Source organism: Molothrus aeneus, chromosome Z (assembly GCF_037042795.1).
Source record: "Molothrus aeneus isolate 106 chromosome Z, BPBGC_Maene_1.0, whole genome shotgun sequence".
Classification (NCBI taxonomy): Eukaryota; Metazoa; Chordata; class Aves; order Passeriformes; family Icteridae; genus Molothrus; species Molothrus aeneus.
The window spans coordinates 14,877,813-14,896,606 of NC_089680.1; the positions used below are offsets into that span (position 1 = coordinate 14,877,813).

General features: G+C 37.8%; 1 protein-coding gene across 1 annotated transcript in view; it reads left to right on the forward strand.

Annotated features, from left to right (window-relative positions):
- The first annotated feature begins 2,212 nt into the window (after nucleotides 1–2,212).
- The window catches only part of MFSD14B (major facilitator superfamily domain containing 14B), a 31,192-nt gene continuing 14,610 nt past the window's right edge, over nucleotides 2,213–18,794 (forward strand). Inside the window, exons 1-3 of the mRNA XM_066568926.1 lie at nucleotides 2,213–2,431; nucleotides 14,450–14,545; nucleotides 17,648–17,710. Coding sequence (XP_066425023.1) covers nucleotides 2,213–2,431; nucleotides 14,450–14,545; nucleotides 17,648–17,710 — 378 coding nt within the window. The remainder of the gene's footprint in view (nucleotides 2,432–14,449; nucleotides 14,546–17,647; nucleotides 17,711–18,794) is intronic.

Genomic DNA, 18,794 nt, shown 5'->3' on the forward strand with positions numbered 1-18,794 from the left:
CACCTTGCACCCCAACACTGGCCATACACCATATCTACCACTCTTTGGGCAGAGCCCTCAGTGCCATCCAGCCCCTTGGTGTTAAGGCCCTGCTGCCATGACAGCAGCAGTGCTCCCTGTTCAGGAGGGCACTCAGGACTGTGTGTAGGGTGTTTGTTGGCACCTGGTCCATGAGAGCAGCAGTGCCTGGCTGCCAGCGCTGTGCCAGAGCCTGGAGATGACTGCTCCGAGCACCAGCAGTGCCAGTCGGAGAGAGCACCACCAGGCGGCGTGGCATGGATAAATGTTGTTCTTCTGTTTCTAGAGTCCCATACTGTTGTTATCAGATTTCTAAAGTCCATACATCCTCAGTGTGTTATGGCTGCAGATCTTCACAGCACAGGCTCCTTCTTCTACATCTTGTTCTTTCTCAGTTCAGGGCTCCTCCAAGGCTCTCCTGGACTGGCTAACCCACCCCCTTTTTATCCTAGTTATCTTCATTGGTCACAGCTGCAGCCCAGTTAAGGACATCGCAGCTGCAGCCCATCAAGGACAACTGGAACCTCTTGGGGCAGAGCCTATGTAGAGATATTCAAGTACAATACATTTCCTCTACTATAGATAAATGCAGGGACAGCATCTCAGGCATCCAGCCATCCCAAGGGCATCCTCCTTGGGATACTCTTGGCCATGATTTATTGAGATCAACATATGATTCACCTCCAGACAATGTTGTTAATTTGGGACTTCATTCTTCTGCTTAGAAATACTTTGTTCAAACAGTGTTGCAGGTGTTTCACACTTCACAAAACCTCACTAAACTATGTGAAAAAAACCCATTAGATCTGGTTCATATTTTTTCTTCAATAAACCAGGCAATTTAATTTCATTAACTCCAAAAAATAGATTAAAATACAAAAAACTTGCAGGTACCTAAGCTGAGATAAAGTATAGTTTTAAATTTCAGAGACTATTTTTTATTTTCTCTTAGCAAGTGACTAGCTACTGCCAGTTATAAGAATTATCTCAGAAAACTATCTATGCAGTTTCTAGTATCTTTTTAAAGCAGAAGTAGACTTAGAAGTCTACAAACCCAATGACTACTCAGAATTCTTTTCCCCAGGATGATCTATCTTCACTTACCAACACTTTCAGCTGACATTTCAACAGTCACTCATGTTCATGGTATTTCTACAACACTTCATAGTTTTGATTAATCTGAATAGCATTCTCTAACAAACTCTATGTCTTTGTTATTAATGACGCCTCCAGATAGCTTAAAAATATTGCTAAGAATACTCTAAAAAGCATAGAGCACAGAACTGGGAGGAACTGTACTAGTAACATCTCTTCATAAACTCAGTATTTATTCCTTTGTTGTGTTTCCACTTATTTGGACAACGAGCTCCTAGTAAGGATTATATATGTAGTTTAGCATGCTAACAAAACTGTTCTAACTTTAAATTCTGTATGCAATAAGGACATAAAGCAGTTGACGGGTCAGTTGAACCCAGATCAAAAATCATTACAGCTGATAATTTAATAGTGGTTTGTATATAAAGTGGATTAAATACTTCACTTATATATGTAAATATTTTAATGGTGAAATTTTTAAAATACAATTATGAATTTAAGCAATACATTTTACATGAACCTTACATGGTAGACAGGTTTCTTGCTGATACATCAAGCTTAAAATTCATACATTTCTGACTGAGGAATCTGAATTTAAAAGGTTCTCATCCCTTGGAAGCCTCAATACAAAAACCAAAACAAACCAACAACAAAAACCAACACTGAAAACTGTACAGGGAAAAATCCCTTGCCTTTCAAGTCAGTAGAAAAATGGTTAAGTCTTGAAAAGAGTAAAAATATTGTTATATTTCATGGTGACTATTTTTGAAGAAATGAAAAGTTTTGTAAGAGCTTCTAGACTACTAAAACAAAACAAAAAAAAAAAGTGGAAAGCAAGCATCAAATTCTACACGCAGTTGGCTTGGGCTGGCAAGGAAATGTAAAGAAAATGAGTTGAACCCCTTCCAGCCTCGCCGGCCCCGATTCTCGGAGGGAAGCTGGCTGCCGCGCGCCGCCGTTCGAACCCGCCTCAGGGCCGGGGGCGGTTCGGGGCGAGGGGGCGGGGGCGCGCGGTCACGTGAGCCCGGCGGAGGCGGCCGCTGCAGCCGCCGGCCCGGCCCGGCCCGGCTGCTGCGGGAGGGGCCATGGTGGGAGCGACATGAGCCCCGAGCCGGAGCCGGAGCCGCCGCCAGCCCAGGACCGGGCGGCAAAGGAGGAGGAGGAGGAGGAGGAGGAGGAGGAGGAGCCGCCGCCACCACCACCGGCGTCGTCGTCGCCGCCGCAGCCGCCGTCGTGGGAGGGCGGCGACGGCGCCAGGTGGGGCGGCTGCATCATGCTGGGCAAGAGGGTCGGCCTGACGGCGCGCGGCTGCGGCGCGGTGAGTGCACGGTGGGAGCGGGGGCTCCGCCGAGGTGGCGGCGGCAGCGGCTGCGTGCGGTTCCTGCCGGCCCTGAGCGCGGCCGTGCGTTACGGGCTGGGCCGGCGGCCCGTGGGTATCAGCGCCCGTCCAGCCGTGAGGGATAGCTCCCCTTCAGTGTCTGCCGAGGTGTTTCCTGGAGCGTCCTGCCCCTGGATGCCTTACGGAAGTTGAGGTGCGGCGGGTTCTTCGAGTCGGCCCTGCCCTACCTTGCTCTGCCCGACCCTGACAGCCCCGCTACATTCTTGAGGAGTTTTATCCAGGGCGGAGTAACCTGCGTAACAGCACCTGTGAGCAGGTGGCTGTAAATAAGTTTTCTTTTAAAATGTATGAATCCGAGGTGTCAGGAAGGTAAAACTTAAGTTTCCCTTTAGAGCTCTTGGAGGTGCTCCGTATTGAACCTTACCCACGGGGTTACGGTATGCAGTTTCTGTAAGTGGCTGTGCTGTTTCGTCTCTTCACACTGAGCGCTGAGATCTTGTGCAAAAAGAGGAGCTGGAAGGGAGTTAGTGATCCGTGCCCTCGCTGCAAAGTTGCATTAGTAAGTGTGGTAGCCGTGCCTAATTGCTTTCTGAAGAAAAAGGCTTAAGCCTTTCTCTAAGTACGTCGGTGTGCTCACAAGGTGCCTTAAAACCAGCTCAGAGGTCACATCCCTTGAGCTTTCGGCGGTAGATGACAGGTGACTTGTTTCAGGCAGGATGGTGCTGGCTGAGGCGATACAACTCATCTTATTTTGTGGGAGTTAACCCAGCGCTCCAGATGGAGTAGAAGAACCCAGGGGAAGGCACAAAGTAATAAAACAGGTGATTCTGGCATGAACAGTTTTTGAAAGGGTACCGGTGCAAAACAAGGCAATGCCTTACCATGCTGAATCTTTTTCAGCAAATTGAAATCACATACATTTTTTTTTGCATCTGAATTGCAAGCTGTTAATAACTTTTCTTGAGGTATATTTATGTTCATGTGTACCTGAATAATTTAGTATTAGCTTGCTCACAAAGTTGGGTATGCTGAAAGCTCTGCATGTGTCAAAAGTTATAAAACAGTGTTAGGTTTGTGTCAGGGAGTCAGCATCTCCTTTGTGTGTTACCTGTCCTCCCACAGATAAGCATCTGTGCTGTCAGAGAGAAGATAGTGGGGCTGTTTTATGTGAAGGTGAAGAAGTATTTTTAGCTGTTATATTTAGTACATTAATGGTGTAGCATTAATGTGATATCGTAGTTAGAGCTGAAGAATATTAAAAAAAAATCCTGAAATGTGTATCTGTTTGATACACATACATTCTTTCTGCCTTACTTGTATTTGATGAAGATCTTAAGGTACTTTTAGTAGATGATTAATGCAGAGAAGATGTAGAAAAATGTTCTGTGGAATTCATTAGTAAAGTAATTTCTTTTATGTAAGTTAATTCCAAAATGACAGCTTCACACTTCTTATGGTGTATCACTTCTGTATTTGAGTCTTTCAGTTGTCTTTTAGAAATGGTTATGCCCTTCAAAAAGCAGGTTGGACTCTTCAAGAAGTGCAGCTGGTATCTGCTGTATGGTAGAATTGCCGTTCAGATTTGTGTGCAGTATGTCTCATTAAAGAGTAGTGTATATGGAATCTGAAGTCAGACTACACAAGTATCTCTGAAAGAGTTTTGAGAAGTTAATGTTTTAGTTAAGAAACAGAAAGTTTCAGTTTTATCAGCTCAGAAGATGTGGTGAAAGAAACAGAGGATTGATCTCCTAACTGTATAGAAGAAAAATAGTTGAATTTTTTGACGTATGAACAGGGGCTAGGAAATGGAAAGTACAGGTTGGGAAATTTAAGAAGAAATTAAAGAACTGATTTCTTTCTCTAATTTGGAAAAGTAAAACTCAAATGGAAATTAAATCTATAACTGACAAAGGCTCTAACCCATTTTTTTATTAATGGATGGATCTGATAAAGTTGGATTAAGTGTTAAAAAATGCTTTTGAGAACTTAATATATGCTCTTCTGTAAGTTTGAAAATTTAGCTTCAAAATGACATAAATTCTTAATTTTGTAAAATGATCTGAGGTTTGGTTTTCTGAGTGTATTTTTTGTCCCTTCCCTCTTAGTTGTGCCCTTGGAGGACTTTGTGATCCTCTAAAGCATCTCATATGAGACAGACCGCATGGGGTCTAGCCTTATCTCAGTAGTGCATTTTTATCATGTTTGGGTCTGCATCTGTTCCTGACTGAACAGTCTGTTTTGTAATTGCAGTTCCTGCACCACCCTGTGATTCTCACATGATTGTCATATTGCTACAACTCTCTCTGCCGAGACTTTATTGAAAGAGCGTATTCACAGTAAAATATGAGGGACTGGATCATGGCTTTAGATGTAGTTGCAGAGATCTGCTTGATTTCAGTGGGAGTGCATCCCAGGCATTTGGAAGAGGAGTCTTGCTGCTTGGACTGCTGCTGAAGAAATAAATACAGAAACAAATTTTTTTGTGAGCTGCTTCTTTGGTCTCTGAAGAATGTCTTAATTTTGCATTTTTATTTTTACTCTTTTTTTGTATCACATCAGTAAGACAAAGTGGAAGAGTATGACCAAGTCTGTCAGATTGTGCAAGGTTTTCTCCTTTTATCCCTCCAGCTTGGGTGTAAGAAGCTTCTGGTTTTGGATGTAGCTGTAACTAACCTCACCTTGCTGAATGCACTGGGTTCACTGAATTGAAGAGCTGAAATACAAATGCTGAACAAATGACTTATGAATTGAGTTACTACCTCAAAATTAATAATAGTTAAACAATAGTATGTTTAACTAAATTCCAATGGAATTAAATAATTTTTCTTGGCTGTATTATTATGACTTCAGTGAGCCTCAGAAATTTAAGTAAATGATGCCATGGGACATTTTGTTAGCTCTTGTGCAATCTTGTTATATATGAATTATGAATGCTGGTAGTATAAAGCTTAGCATGGCATTCAGAATAGTTGCACTGTGCACTTCATTTCTGGGCAACTTATTGTCAGTAAAATGTCACACTAAGGAAACTTTTCAGCAAAATAGCGTCATACTGTCTAAATAAAGTGCTTTTGTGGGAGAAATCCTAAATAGAGTGTGAAATAAAAAGTCATACATCTGTACCTCTTTGAGAATTAATCAGATGTTAGTTTCATGTTCTTGGACACTGCAAAATGTCACAGCTATTATGAAGCCCAAGATCTTTATATATTTTGGAAAGATAATATAAACATTCTGAACTGTACATCTTGGAATTTTGCCAGCCTTTATTATTTAAATTTTATATTGGTTTACACAGCGAAGCACAACTATATGTGCCCAAAGAATTACATATTCTTGCCCTTAGTGTTAGCAGTTTTCTTTTTTATACTCCATAAAAAATACAGCGCAGTAAAACTAAGGCAGCATGATTTAATATTTTGAGACTTTACTGAAACAGGTCTGAACTCAGTAAGCTGGTTTCTTAAATTTCTTGCTTGAAGAATTTAAATTATATTGCTGGTGGTAAAAACATAGTTTTTGGTAGTTCATTTGTCAGTTTGGGTGTCAAGTCCTTTGTGGAGCACTGTTTTGTCCCACACAGGTTATTTTTACTGTTAAATCTGAATAATTAGAGATGAACAATATTACATTCTCAAGATTGCCAATGTAATTCTGAATCTTCCCATCCTGTTAGATTGACATTAAGCCTGAATTGTTACCAGGAATGTTTAGCTGTTCTGTTTAAAAACAAATCATTCTGGTTTATATTTTTGCTGAGGGGGCACTTCTGCTGTTCCAAGTCTACTGTTACTGATGCTCTGGGTTCTATCAGTGTGGATGTTGTTGCATTCCAAGAGAAGCACTGTAGGCTAGATCAGTAAAAACTTAAATTATCAAGTCATAGTTATATAATTAGTTATGAAGATCCTAACCTCGCCTGCTGGACAAGGAGTTTGAGTTAATATCTGCACTGTGGAGAAGCATGTGTATTAACTAAGCAGCCAGGGCTTTTTAGAGGAATTTCTCAGTGTTGTACATATTTCTAAGTTTTACAAAGAAAACTTAAACAGATAAATTGGCTTCCAACTTGCTGTAGTGTGATATGCTGGTTATATGTTACTTCTGTATGAAGTATTTTAATTGAGCAATGAGGTATTGTCTAGAGTGGAGCTTTCAGAATGTGGCAGGATGTATGGCAGTTGTTTTCTTGGGTGGTCTTCTTATCTCAGTGGCTTCAGCAATGAAGACTGAACCAGAAATGATCTTCATGCTTTATGTGCCTTAAAATATTCTTGCTTCTAAACTTGTCCAGTCTAAACTGAAGCAGGAATGTGTTCCCAGCAGGAAACACAGTATGGCATGACATTTTAGACCTTAAGAATAGATTGTGTAAAGTGCCACTTATTTTCTTGTATTTTAGTGTAAGGAGGTGGTGGCAAATTTTTTAACACCCTTCGTGTCATGTCACTCCCAGTTCAATGAATCCCATTTGTACCTTTCTGCAAATATTTTTATTGCAGTTTGGAGGAAACTGCTTCAGTATTCCACCATATCTTTGGTAGTGTTCCTTTTCTTTCTGTGGGCCTCTTGTGCTTCTGTAAAATAGATTATTCAACAATGAATATTGCTTAAAGCTTCTGAACGAAACAGTCATAGGATAAGATGAGGATCTTTATGTAGAGCTATTAAAAATGGTCAGAACATCAGAAGAAGAGGATTAGCTAGGCAGGCACATCACATGTTAATGCAGTAATATAGTGATAATCTTTTTCCTAACAGGGGAAGTTCTTTTGAACATATGTTAGTAAGCCACTGCTGAATACTAAACTCATTTCTTTCATTGTACTCTTTTTTTTCCAGGATCACATTCCTATGTTGTAATCATCTTATATGTGGAATTAAAATTGTTTCTTCTTGTTTGCATTGCTTAAATTAATATACATTAATTTCCATCTGCCATTTAATTTGTTCTATACATTCCACAAACTTCTGTTGTTCTTTGCCATTGCCCTCATTGCCCTATAACTCTTCCAAAGTGAATTGCTTTTTGTCATCAGTGGACTTCGTCACTTCACTTTCATCCTTTTTTACAGCTCACTTCTGAATGTGTTGAACAATATAGGCACTAGGACAGAGCAGGAGGAGTCATCCGGTAATGTCTCTGTGCTGTATGAACAGATTGCAGTCAGTTTATTTCTTTTTTTTTAAATTGTCCTGGGTTTTTTTTTGTGCTTGTTTTGGGGTTTTTTGTGGATTGGTTTTTTTTTGTTGTTTGTTTGTTTGTTTTCCCTACGTGTGTGTCTTTTCTCTTTTCTTTTTTCTTTTCTCTTTTCTTTTTTCTTTTCTCTTTTCTTTTTTCTTTTCTTTTTTCTTTTCTTTTTTCTTTTCTTTTTTCTTTTCTTTTTTCTTTTCTTTTTTCTTTTCTTTTTTCTTTTCTTTTTTCTTTTCTTTTCTCTTTTCTTTTCTCTTTTCTTTTCTCTTTTCTTTTCTTTTCTCTTTTCTTTTCTCTTTTCTTTTCTCTTTTCTTTTCTTTTCTTTTCTTTTCTTTTCTTTTCTTTTCTTTTCTTTTCTTTTCTTTTCTTTTCTTTTCTTTTCTTTTCTTTTCTTTTCTTTTCTTTTCTTTTCTTTTCTTTTCTTTTCTTTTCTTTTCTTTTCTTTTCTTTTCTTTTCTTTTCCTGTGGAAAGTTTGCTTGCTTTAAGAGCCTTTAGTGAGTATCTTTGAGTGCGTTTGCTGAATTTTTGGAAAGCTTATTGATGTGATCTGCCTTATCTATACATGTGCTTTTGAGAACTCCAGGAACTTTTTAAGGCACAATTTCTCTTTGCAAAATCTTCACTGGCTTTTCCATTTTGAACAAATTGTTTTTCTGATATTCTAGACCTGTGCAATATGATTTAGCCTAGCTTTCTGTTAAGAAAGTCTGTTACGATCTTCCAGTCCAGATAAAGATCTGCTTAAGGTGTTTGTTTTGCAACTGAAATACAAGTTTGGATGGTGTATAATCTGAATTGGTTATGATTTATATTGCAGCTCACAAGACATACCTAAAATGCTATACTGGATTGGAAAGCACTTTCATTTGTATTCTATGTATTTTTGCATTGAATTTTTGCCAGCAAAAATTCCAGCAAGCAGAGCATTTCTGGTGAACAGTTGGAATTAAGGTGGATCCAAAATGCTTCTGTTTGAAAATTAAAGAAAATAGTCACTAGAAAGTTTTCTGGGGATACTGCATGTTTGTCTCTATCTGGGTAAGGTGTGGAAGAAAGAGAATTCATCGTGAAGTTAGATGGATTGGTGGCATAATACTTGTTCAAGAATAAGCTAAAATGATTAAATAGTCTTGTAGTGAGATGTACCAGGAGAAGTTTGCATTTGAAATGGTTGTATTTTGGGGGAAGCTAATGAAATAGTAATGAAGATAAGTGTGTAAAGGGAATGAATTTTATAATTTGTCATGAACTTCAGAATCTGAATGATTGATACATGAAAGCATGTTTCTTGGAGTGTTTTACTGATTCTGTTAATTCAGTTCTTTTCCTCTTGAAAATACCAGAATTGACATAGTGGACTGCAGTGCAGGTGGTAGTGTAAAAAATGACTATTTGAATCAGTTAATTTTTGTAGTGGAAAATGTTTCTGTAGGGACTTAGAAAAAAAATAATTAAACTCATACTAATTAATTAGAATGTTGTTTTACATATTGCAGGACAGTGAGTGCTCTTTGCAAAGTTATGTCTGTACTGCAAGTAGAACAAGCAACTAGCAGACTCTCCTGAGGGACCCTAGTGCTTGGTGGGAAGGAATTTCCCAGGCTATGGTGTAGGGGGACAAAAGCAAGTTCCTGTGGTTGTCAATTCAGAAGTTCAGTTTGAGTTTGGTTGTTATCTGCCTGAAAGATAATAGGATTATGTTATTGGAAAGGTACTTTAGGGAGATATCTACCTCTTCAGGACAGGATCAGCAGTGAGGCCTGAGCAGGTTGCCCAGGGCTTTTCCAGGTGTACGATGAAACAAACCTTTCATGTCCAGCTCTGCTGCTTCACCCTTATGGGAAAAAAACCTATTTATCCAGTTGAAACTTTTGCTTAATTTGCCTAGCAGGACTGTGTGGCCCTCATCAAAACAGAAAAAATTTGAAAAGGTGCTCTGGATGACTTCAGGATTTGAACAGTCACAAGTGATTTTGTTCTGAAAAAAGCATATTTTTTCAGAAAAATAAACAGGCATTCTTGAAATTGATGTTAAGATGCTTTTGCAGGCATTCAAACAAAATTAATTATTACATTATAGATTTGAATTAACAGATAAGTAGTTATCTAAAAACTGTATGAATAATAAGTACTGCCTGTTCTTAGTTTGCTCTGCAGATCTAGGACTGGCTATAAGCTTGCATTTTGCTGCAGAGTATTTTAGGGTGAATTGTATTAGCTGTTCTTCAGAATGTCTTAGGTAAGATATTGTTACTAATACTAGAATGCATTTCCCTCCTCCTTTTCTATGAGCAATTATTACCAACTGGATTTATCATTTTGACATTCTTTCATGGATTTATGAATGTTCAACAGCTGTTTAGCTTTGCAAAAAGATTGTACTGCCTCCCAGTAGTTATCCCAAATTAAGTTTCAGATTTACTCTGAGGCCAAGAAAGGCAGAAGAAAAAAATTATTTTTTAGAATTGGGCAGTGAAAAGAGGCATTGAAGGAGCAAAATGTAAAACTGGAGAAATAACAGATGTTTTGTTAGAACTTTTAAGGCTTCAGATTTTACAATGATGGCCTAAAACTTGTATTGTTAAGCATTTGAGATGAAGTAATGTTTTGCTCATTAATGATTGTGCAAGTATAAAACCTTGACAAACAGCTGCATTTGAAGGCTGTTATAATGTTCATACATAGTTTCGCAGCCCACACACAGTTCTGTCACGTTAAATAGAAAAGTAGTTTCTACTCATGTGAGTAGAAAATAAGCCCTTAACAATTTTAAGGCTTTTCTGAGGACACTTACAACACTTTCAATTTTGAGGGCAGTGAATGAGGCATGCAACTTCTATGTTGACCATATCTGCACTATTTCTCAAATCCTTTTTTATTTCTCAAATCCCTACGGGGTTCAGTAGGTTGTTCCAATACTGTTTATTCAAGAAGCCTAAAGGTCCTGTGCTTCAAGGTTTATAACCATTTTTTACATACTCAAAAGTTCTCTGTGTAAATTTCATGAAGTTTTGTTGCAGGGTATTTTCTCAATGCAGAAATGAACCTCACCCAATAGTTCTGATACAGCTTTATGAAAAAGGCAAGTGTGAAATGTTTTTAGAAAACTCTTTGATTTTGAACTGAGTAAAGAGTTTTCATTGTTTTTTTTTTTTTAATTTGTGGACCAGGCTGTGTACATGATCAATCATAAACTATTTTGGTTTCTTAAAAAGTAAGTTGATACTTGATTAAAAATTGGAAGCTTCTGTGATAGAGTTTTTGGGAGCTACAGTAAAGATGAACATTCAGAAGTAACTATCTTCATCAGTCCATTTGATACTGTCAGTAAACTTTCCTGGTTTCATGATCTTAATTTTCCAATGCAGCCCTTAGCACAAGATTTTTAATTAATCTACATATCTAGGACGCTGTAAAGAAAACAGAAAGAAAATAATCAACTATAGTCAAAGTGGATAATATATTGGTAGTTCTAGTATATTTGACATACAATGTGTGTCTTATTTTTAACAGGTACATGTTCCTTTCAAGATCCTTTTAGTTTTTCAGGTCATGGCTTGAATCCAAAAGGCTTTGGTGTTTTCTGTTTTTTTAGTAGGTTGGTGCAGCTAACTGTAAGCTGTGTGATGCTGCCAGAAATGATTTGCAGACTGTTTTAATCTCCATGCTTGTCTTTGAGTGTGTATGTACATCATTTTTCTGTTAACTGTATAAGTCTCAGATCAAATTTGCATGTAATAAAAATACTATTAAAAAACTCCAAACACTCCAAAATTTCATCTTTCATGGCATTAAAAATGTTTGCCAAATGCAGACCAGATATTAATGATGCAGCAGCATACTTAGCAGTATAAAGTTGTGAGGGAAGTAAAGTGGAGGCAGGGGCGTCCCTTACCTACTCTGCTGTAAAACTGCTGTGGAAGGGGTCTTCAGACTTCAGTGTAATTAGTGTTAAGTGCTAGTCTGACTGACAGACATCTTGGCAAAAATAATATTCATAAAATTGTTGTCCTATTACCTTATATAGAAGTACTTACAGACTTCATATATGAGGAGGATATTTTTTTACCCCCATAGCCTTTGGAATCTTTGCTATTTAGAAATTAAAAATTGCATGTTAATAACTCTAGAAAGCTTTCCAGAGATAATCTTTGATCTATGATATTGTTTCCAAGGAGAAAGAGAATTGTTTTCTTCAATTTGTCATGCTTGGAAGCAAGCTGCAATGTAGAAAATACATTGAACCTTACTAGCTAGAATACACTGCTCCTGCAGGTTTTGATAAACTGATGGATCTAAAAATTATTACAGATCTATGCATTTACTGTTTAAACACTTGGAATTTCTTCACAGTTTTTACTCTAGACAGTTAGGTTAAATTAATCTTGTAATGCAAGCACTTTCAACACATGTGATTTCTACCAATTTGATCAAAAGTTTTTGAGCAGGGGAAAAACACCGAAGGTGTCCGTACTCTACCTCATCATAGGTTGTCTTGACTTTTTTTTTTGTGTTCAGTGCAAGATGCTGAGTTTCAGGCTCACCCTGGTGTCCACTTGCTGAAATGAGGCAGATATTTATCAGATTTTATTTGATATTTATGACTGGGTAGTGTCCCTTTAACTGAATTCTGCATTATTAAATTGCGCTCTTTTGTTGGAGTGAAATGGCCTTGGATTGGCTGGAAACACTGAAAAACAGTCTTCTGCAGGACAGTTGCTAGGAGAAAGGCAAAGATAATTTTGGAACACAAAAACTATGTAAAACAGTTACTATGCCAAGGGGTAGTCAGAAATTAAAACATCATGGAATGTTTTTGATTGGAAGTAACCTTGAAGATCATCTAATTCCTACCCCTCCACCAGTGGAGAAGATTCCATCCACTAGGGAAATTGCTCAGGGCCCCATCCAGCTAGCCTTTAACTCTTCCAAGAACTTGATGCAGTGCCTCACTAGTTTGTTGAGTGAAGAATTTCTTCCTCATACCTAATCTAAAGCTGTCCTTTGTTCTTTTTAAACCACTCCCCTTCTCCTATCACATTCTCCCCAATAAAAAGTCATCATTCTTTTTTAAAAGTCACTCTTTTTTAAAAGACTCCTTCAAGCAATGAGAGGCCACAGAGGTCTCCCTGGAGCCTTCTCTTCTGTTCTCTTCTTGGAGGCTGAGCAACCCCAGCATTCCCAGCCTGTCTTCACAGGAGAGATGCTCCAGCCTTTTGGTAACTTTGTGGCCTCCTCTGGACCCAATGTAACAGATCCATGTCCTTCCTCTATTGATGGCTCTGGAGCTGGACACAGTGTTACAGGTGGGGTCTCATGACAGCAGAGTAGAAGATCTAAAATCCTCTCCCTTCACTTGCTGGCTACTCACTCACGTTTTAACGCAGCCCAGGATGTGGTTGGCCTTCTAGGTTGTGAGTGCATATTGCTGGCTTATGTCCTACTTTTCATCCACAATAACCCCCAAGTCCTCCTCAGGGCTCCTCTCATTCTTCTCCCAGTCTGTGTTCATGTCTGGGATTGCCCTGACCCAGGTGCAGCACCTGGCACCCAGACCTCTTTTACTTAATGAGATTCTTGTGGGCCCAATTCTGAAGTTCGTCCCGCTCTCTGTGGATGGCAGCCTATCCTTCCATTGTGTCAGCTGTACTGCACAGCTTTGTGTCATCTGCAGTCTTGCTGGAGCTGCGCTCTATCCCACTGTCTGTGTCAGGAGTGAAGATATTGAAGACCACTTGTCCCACATTAGAGCCCTGAGGGACACCACTTGTCACCAGCCTCCACCTGAACACAGAGCCACAACTCTCTGGCTGCATCCAGCCAGCCAGTTCCTTATCCACCAAATGGTTCACACTTCAAATCCATGTGTCTCCTATTTGGAGGTAAGGGTGTCACATGGAGCTGTGTTGAAGGCTTTACAGAACTCTAGCTAAATGATGTCTGTCAGTCTCCTCTTGTCGACAATGGCTGTCACTGCAGGGAAGCCCACTCAATTGTTCAGCACCTCTTTTTAAATCTCTTTCAGGAAGAAAGCAAGCAAGCAGTTCTGGTTAAATGCATCTTTCCCAAGGGTTCTGCCCATTTAATCTAAATAAAAACATTTCATTAATCTCATCTGGGATCAAGTCCTTTGATCTTGAATGGCAGCAGTTTCACAAAATCATGAGTACTTTGATAGTTTGTTAATTCTTTCTGGAATTGCTTGTTGACCAGTAGAATAGTTCCACAGTCTGAAGTCTGTATTTGCAGACACAAGCACAGAATCAGTTGGTCAGCAATCAGTAGAAAACAGTTGTCCAGATGACATAAACAGCTCCTTATTGTCTCATACTTTGGCATTTTCAAATACAAAAATTGTTGCTCTTCTGATTATGTACATTGTCATGGTTTTGTTGAAGCAGTGCTGTGGTCTTAATGAAGTGGATGTGTCTTGTCACTTGTGGAGGAAGCAGGGAGAGGTATACCATTTGTCACCTTGTCGTGGAAGGGTTGTGAATGTGGGAGGAAGCCTAAAGACATGTTGGAGGTGAGAGCAGTACAGGACAATGTCAGGAATAATGCCAATAATTCTTTTCAGTCAGCAGGTGTTCAAGGGAGCAAACTTGAAGTTCCCTAGAGATCTTTAATTGTTTTGTAATACAAAACAATTTCTCCTCCCTTGTTTGGCTTGTTGTTGTTCCCAAGGGCTTGGTTAGTAGGTCATGCTGAAAAGTGGTTATGCTCAAAACATGTTTGTAAGAGATATTTGCACATGTAATGAACTGGATGTGTACAACCACTGCATTTGTTTTTTTTTCTTAGCAACAAGGTATTGGTCGGCCGAGTGTATACCATGCAGTGGTGGTCATATTTCTGGAATTCTTTGCCTGGGGGCTCTTGACAACTCCAATGCTAACCGTAAGTATCGTTCATCAGCTGTTGTCTTGGTATTGACAAATGCTAATTTGCTAATTTCTAGGGATTTTGGGTTTAATTTGCTTTATATTAATGCATATCTCATTACCTCAATTCCAGAAGTCTAAGCAGCTGAGATCTGGACTGCTGAAAGACTAGAAGAGAAAGAAAAATAAATTAATTCTGCTGTACTGCTCTTTAACTCTTATTTGCCTTTTAGACTCACACCAGTTTAGTCTATTGATTAAAGTATCTCTGGAAATTCTGGCTTTTTCAAGACTTCATAGTTCAGTTAATCTTCCCATTGTAACAACTGAATAAACTATGCAACCCTTCATTGACTATGTATATTCACATGGGCTGACTGTTTTGTCAGTATGTAACTTAAAGTGCAAAGGCATTCATGTAAGAAATGGATTTCATAAGTATTTATTTTGTTCTGGTTATTTTCTAGATGAACAGATAATTTGAGTGTTTGGTAATAGGATATGAAGCATTTAATTTGAGGGCACGGATCTCGTTCATTTTAGTGGGGCCTGCCTGTGGGCAATTGCAGGAGGTCTACTTCTACTAGTCCAGGTTTTCATTCCCTTATACTTGAGACCACTTTGAAAACATGGCAAGCAAATTTTGTATGATTGAAAGAGTTATTTTTTTATTTCTCCAAACTCCAAGTAAGATAATGTACATAACTCTTGGAATGTGTTTGCATGTGTTTGCCTAACTTTTCTAAAGACAGTCGCTGCACTTCTTAACATAATTTAGTAATAAAGAAGTTCACATAAACAGTTGACACATTTCCATAAAGCAGTTGTCTCACAAAATGACTGTCCTCTCATCCTGTCTTGCTGGTGTCAAAATATAGGGAAGCTTACTGGGTGGTCTTTCTTGTATTTTCTTTTTCTTTGCTTTTTTTTCTTAACCAAAGTGCTCAATTTCAACTTGCCCAAGTTTGACACTACTCATTTAAAAGGATAAATATGCAAATTATAATTCTTACAGATCTGTAAACCCACACAAATTTTGATAAAACTGTGTATTATAGGTGGGTTGTTCAATAGTTGCCCATTAGTGTACTCCAATTGGAATAGGTCCATAGTTGAGGGTAATCATCTTTATTTGTAATCAGCTTTGTAAACACTGAATGGCTGCTGTGTGGTTTATATAATTTCAAGTCTGGTTTGATACTTAGCACCTGTCTTGTGATGTACCTGTGGTAGCTTACATTGGCCTGCTTATGAGCTAGCAGTACTAGATGTCACATAGAGAGTGATATCTTATCAGCAACGTTCAGCCTTTGATCTGCCAGCTGCCTACTTCTGCTCAAGCAGGTTTGTCAGGTAGGAAGGGCAGAAATAATAATGTCTGGCCTGTTGATCAAAGCTCATGGTTACTCAATTTTTTGTGGGTTTTTTTCATGATTCTGTAGGTCATTGTTCACTTTCAGTCTAATTAAAATGTTGCATACTATGAAAATAAATTGTTTGATAGCTGAGAATATTAAAGTTAAATTTTTAAATTACTTTTACAATTCTTTTGACATCTGTCAGCAAAACTGTACTGTGTGTTACATGACACTATACTTGGAGAAGAAAAGATTTCAAGTGTTTATAAAGCACACAAAGGCTATTCTAGTAAAAGACTGCCCAGATGTTATGGACATTTTTTTTTTATTTATGGACTTGTAACCAGTGTTAGTAAGTTACCATAAGCAATATTAATTACTTAATGATATGTTCTCTCTTCAATATATATATATATATATATATTTTTTTTTTTTTTTAATATGTATCTATTGGTAGAACTTGAGTAAAGCAGTTCCCTCCTCTACCGGTTTGTCAACTTCTCTTGTCTATAAAGTAACAAATTAATATCCAAAAACTTAGTATCAGCAAGGGTTGCCTCTCAGGAAAAAATACTAGAAAACAGCTCACAGGTAATTAGAATTGACTCTCTGAGTTTCCTATTTTTGTTTGTTTTGTTTTGTTTTTCTTTAACTTAGAAGACATCTACTTTTAGATCTGTAATTTGAATTCTGGTCTTTTTTTTTCCTCAGTTCATAAGATCAGTGTTCTAACAGGTGAAGAATTGTTTTAAATACCTAATCAAAGAATGATGCCAGGAGGGAAAAGTGATGTGAATAAGGAGAATTATCTGACCAGTAATTAGTAAGAGAACCACCACTTTGATTAAACCTATGATTTGAGAATCTGAGTCCTCCTATAAAAATGATGCTGATACTTTTCAGTGACACTTTCTCAGTATACATATAAGTAATTTTTGTAATTGGTGGCACTTATCTATAAATATCAGGTGCAAATGAATGTGAGTTTTGTTTGAATCTGAATTTTTGCACATATATGTTTTGAACATCACAATAATTTTTTTTTAGTCAATGTGATAGCACCTATGAGGCCCTTAACTCTCTTGCATATTTATGGTAAATCTGTTTAGCATAGATTAACATTCTTTCCCTTGAATTAGGACTGCTGATAAAGCACCTTACATGAATTTGTAGCTGTATTTAAACACTCAGAAATCTTGCTGGTATTTATAAGCATCTACTTACTAATTGGAAGTGTTTCTAACTGTATGGCTATTTAATAGCAGCTGTGTGTTCAGTTGTGAATATAGCACTATTTTTTCTTCGTCAGTGTAATTTAGCAGAATCTCATTTTCACTCTTAAATATTGAGAGTGTTTGAGTCAACCTTTTAAATGAAGTAGCTACATAAAAATTTTGTAATTTGTACTGCCTGGAGATGGTTTTTGCTTACATTGGTCCTCTTTTTGAGCAGTGTCCCAAACCAACTATCTCTGCATTACAGTTTTTGCCAGCATAGGAACTTATGCCAATAAATAGATATTAAATAGTGTTTACATTTTCTTGTGATGACAAAAAAGAGGTAGAAGATACTTTGATTCTCGTTGTTCCAGGGTTTTTGTTTTTGTTTTTTTCTTTTAGTTTTTATTTTGGGATAGGATACTTTTTTTCTAACAAGTTCTCATAGACCTATCCTGTTTTACAAATCAAATTTAAACTTGGAATCAACTCTCTCCTGACTCTCATTATTATAATGGTGCTTTTTTTTCCCCCCTCCTTCAGGTCTTACATGAAACTTTTCCCAGTCATACATTTTTAATGAATGGTCTTATTCAAGGTGTTAAGGTAAGATGTTTTTTAAATCTATGACCTAAATATTCTGTGTGTTTTCATATTTTGACTTGTCTCAACTACCTTTTCCATAAGAACATAACAAAACACTGAGAATGTAGTTAATTCTTAAATCATTTTTTTACTGTAGTGGTTGTTTCTTGGGCTGAATTCAAGTTTTACTGCGAAAGTGGCAGTATCTTGAGACAAGTGGAATGTTTCTCAGAAATTTAAATTCCTCTCATTTGAATAGGTTCCACTTGTAGCTATTTGCAATTTTGATAAGGATCTGTCTGAAAATAAAGCTAGGTTTTTGTCGTCTGCTTCCTAATGTTAAATGACTTATATCAGAGGAAAATTAATGCAATCATGATGATACCATTGAGGTAGAAAATGAAGCATTTGATCACTGTGATTTTGTCTTAAAATGCAGCATAAGAGCTAATTTTCATCAGGTTTGTTTATTTCCTGGTCCTATTTTTTTAATCAGCTCTTGAACATTCTGTGATATTCAAGATATTCAGGGCCATTTATAGCTTACTTAGACCACTGCATTCCCACAGTGATTATGCTGAATTGTGGCCACAAAAAAGCTTGCAAGAGTTTTATAGCGTAACTAATGTAAAGTCTTATCTTTCATAACTCTTGTGCTGAGAGGCTGCAAAGCCCTTGCTGAAACTTATGACTAAGATAATTTATAGTGCTCAGAAATTATTTTTCCCTATGTCGCGTAACAAATCTAAAGCATTGCTTTTAGCTGAAAGAACATAAAATCCTTAGGATCACCTGTCTTTCATGGTGAACTGGCAGAACACAGTGCACTTGGGATGTTTGTCTCAGACTGAAAGAGGAAGTTATCTTCTCATTGTTCTCATAGAAAAACAAAGCTCCTGGTCCTCTTCCTGTTATAAGTTTTTTCTCTCACACTGCAATATAACTGTATATTAAAAGTAGTAAATAGAGGGTTCCCCATAGATTTTGTGCAGAGCATGCCTGTAGAAAAGTGCAGTAATGTAATGAATATTTGGATTGCTCCAACAGGTCTAATAAACTGGGGATCAAAGACTAGGGAGATCTTGTACTTCTGTGTCTTTTTTTC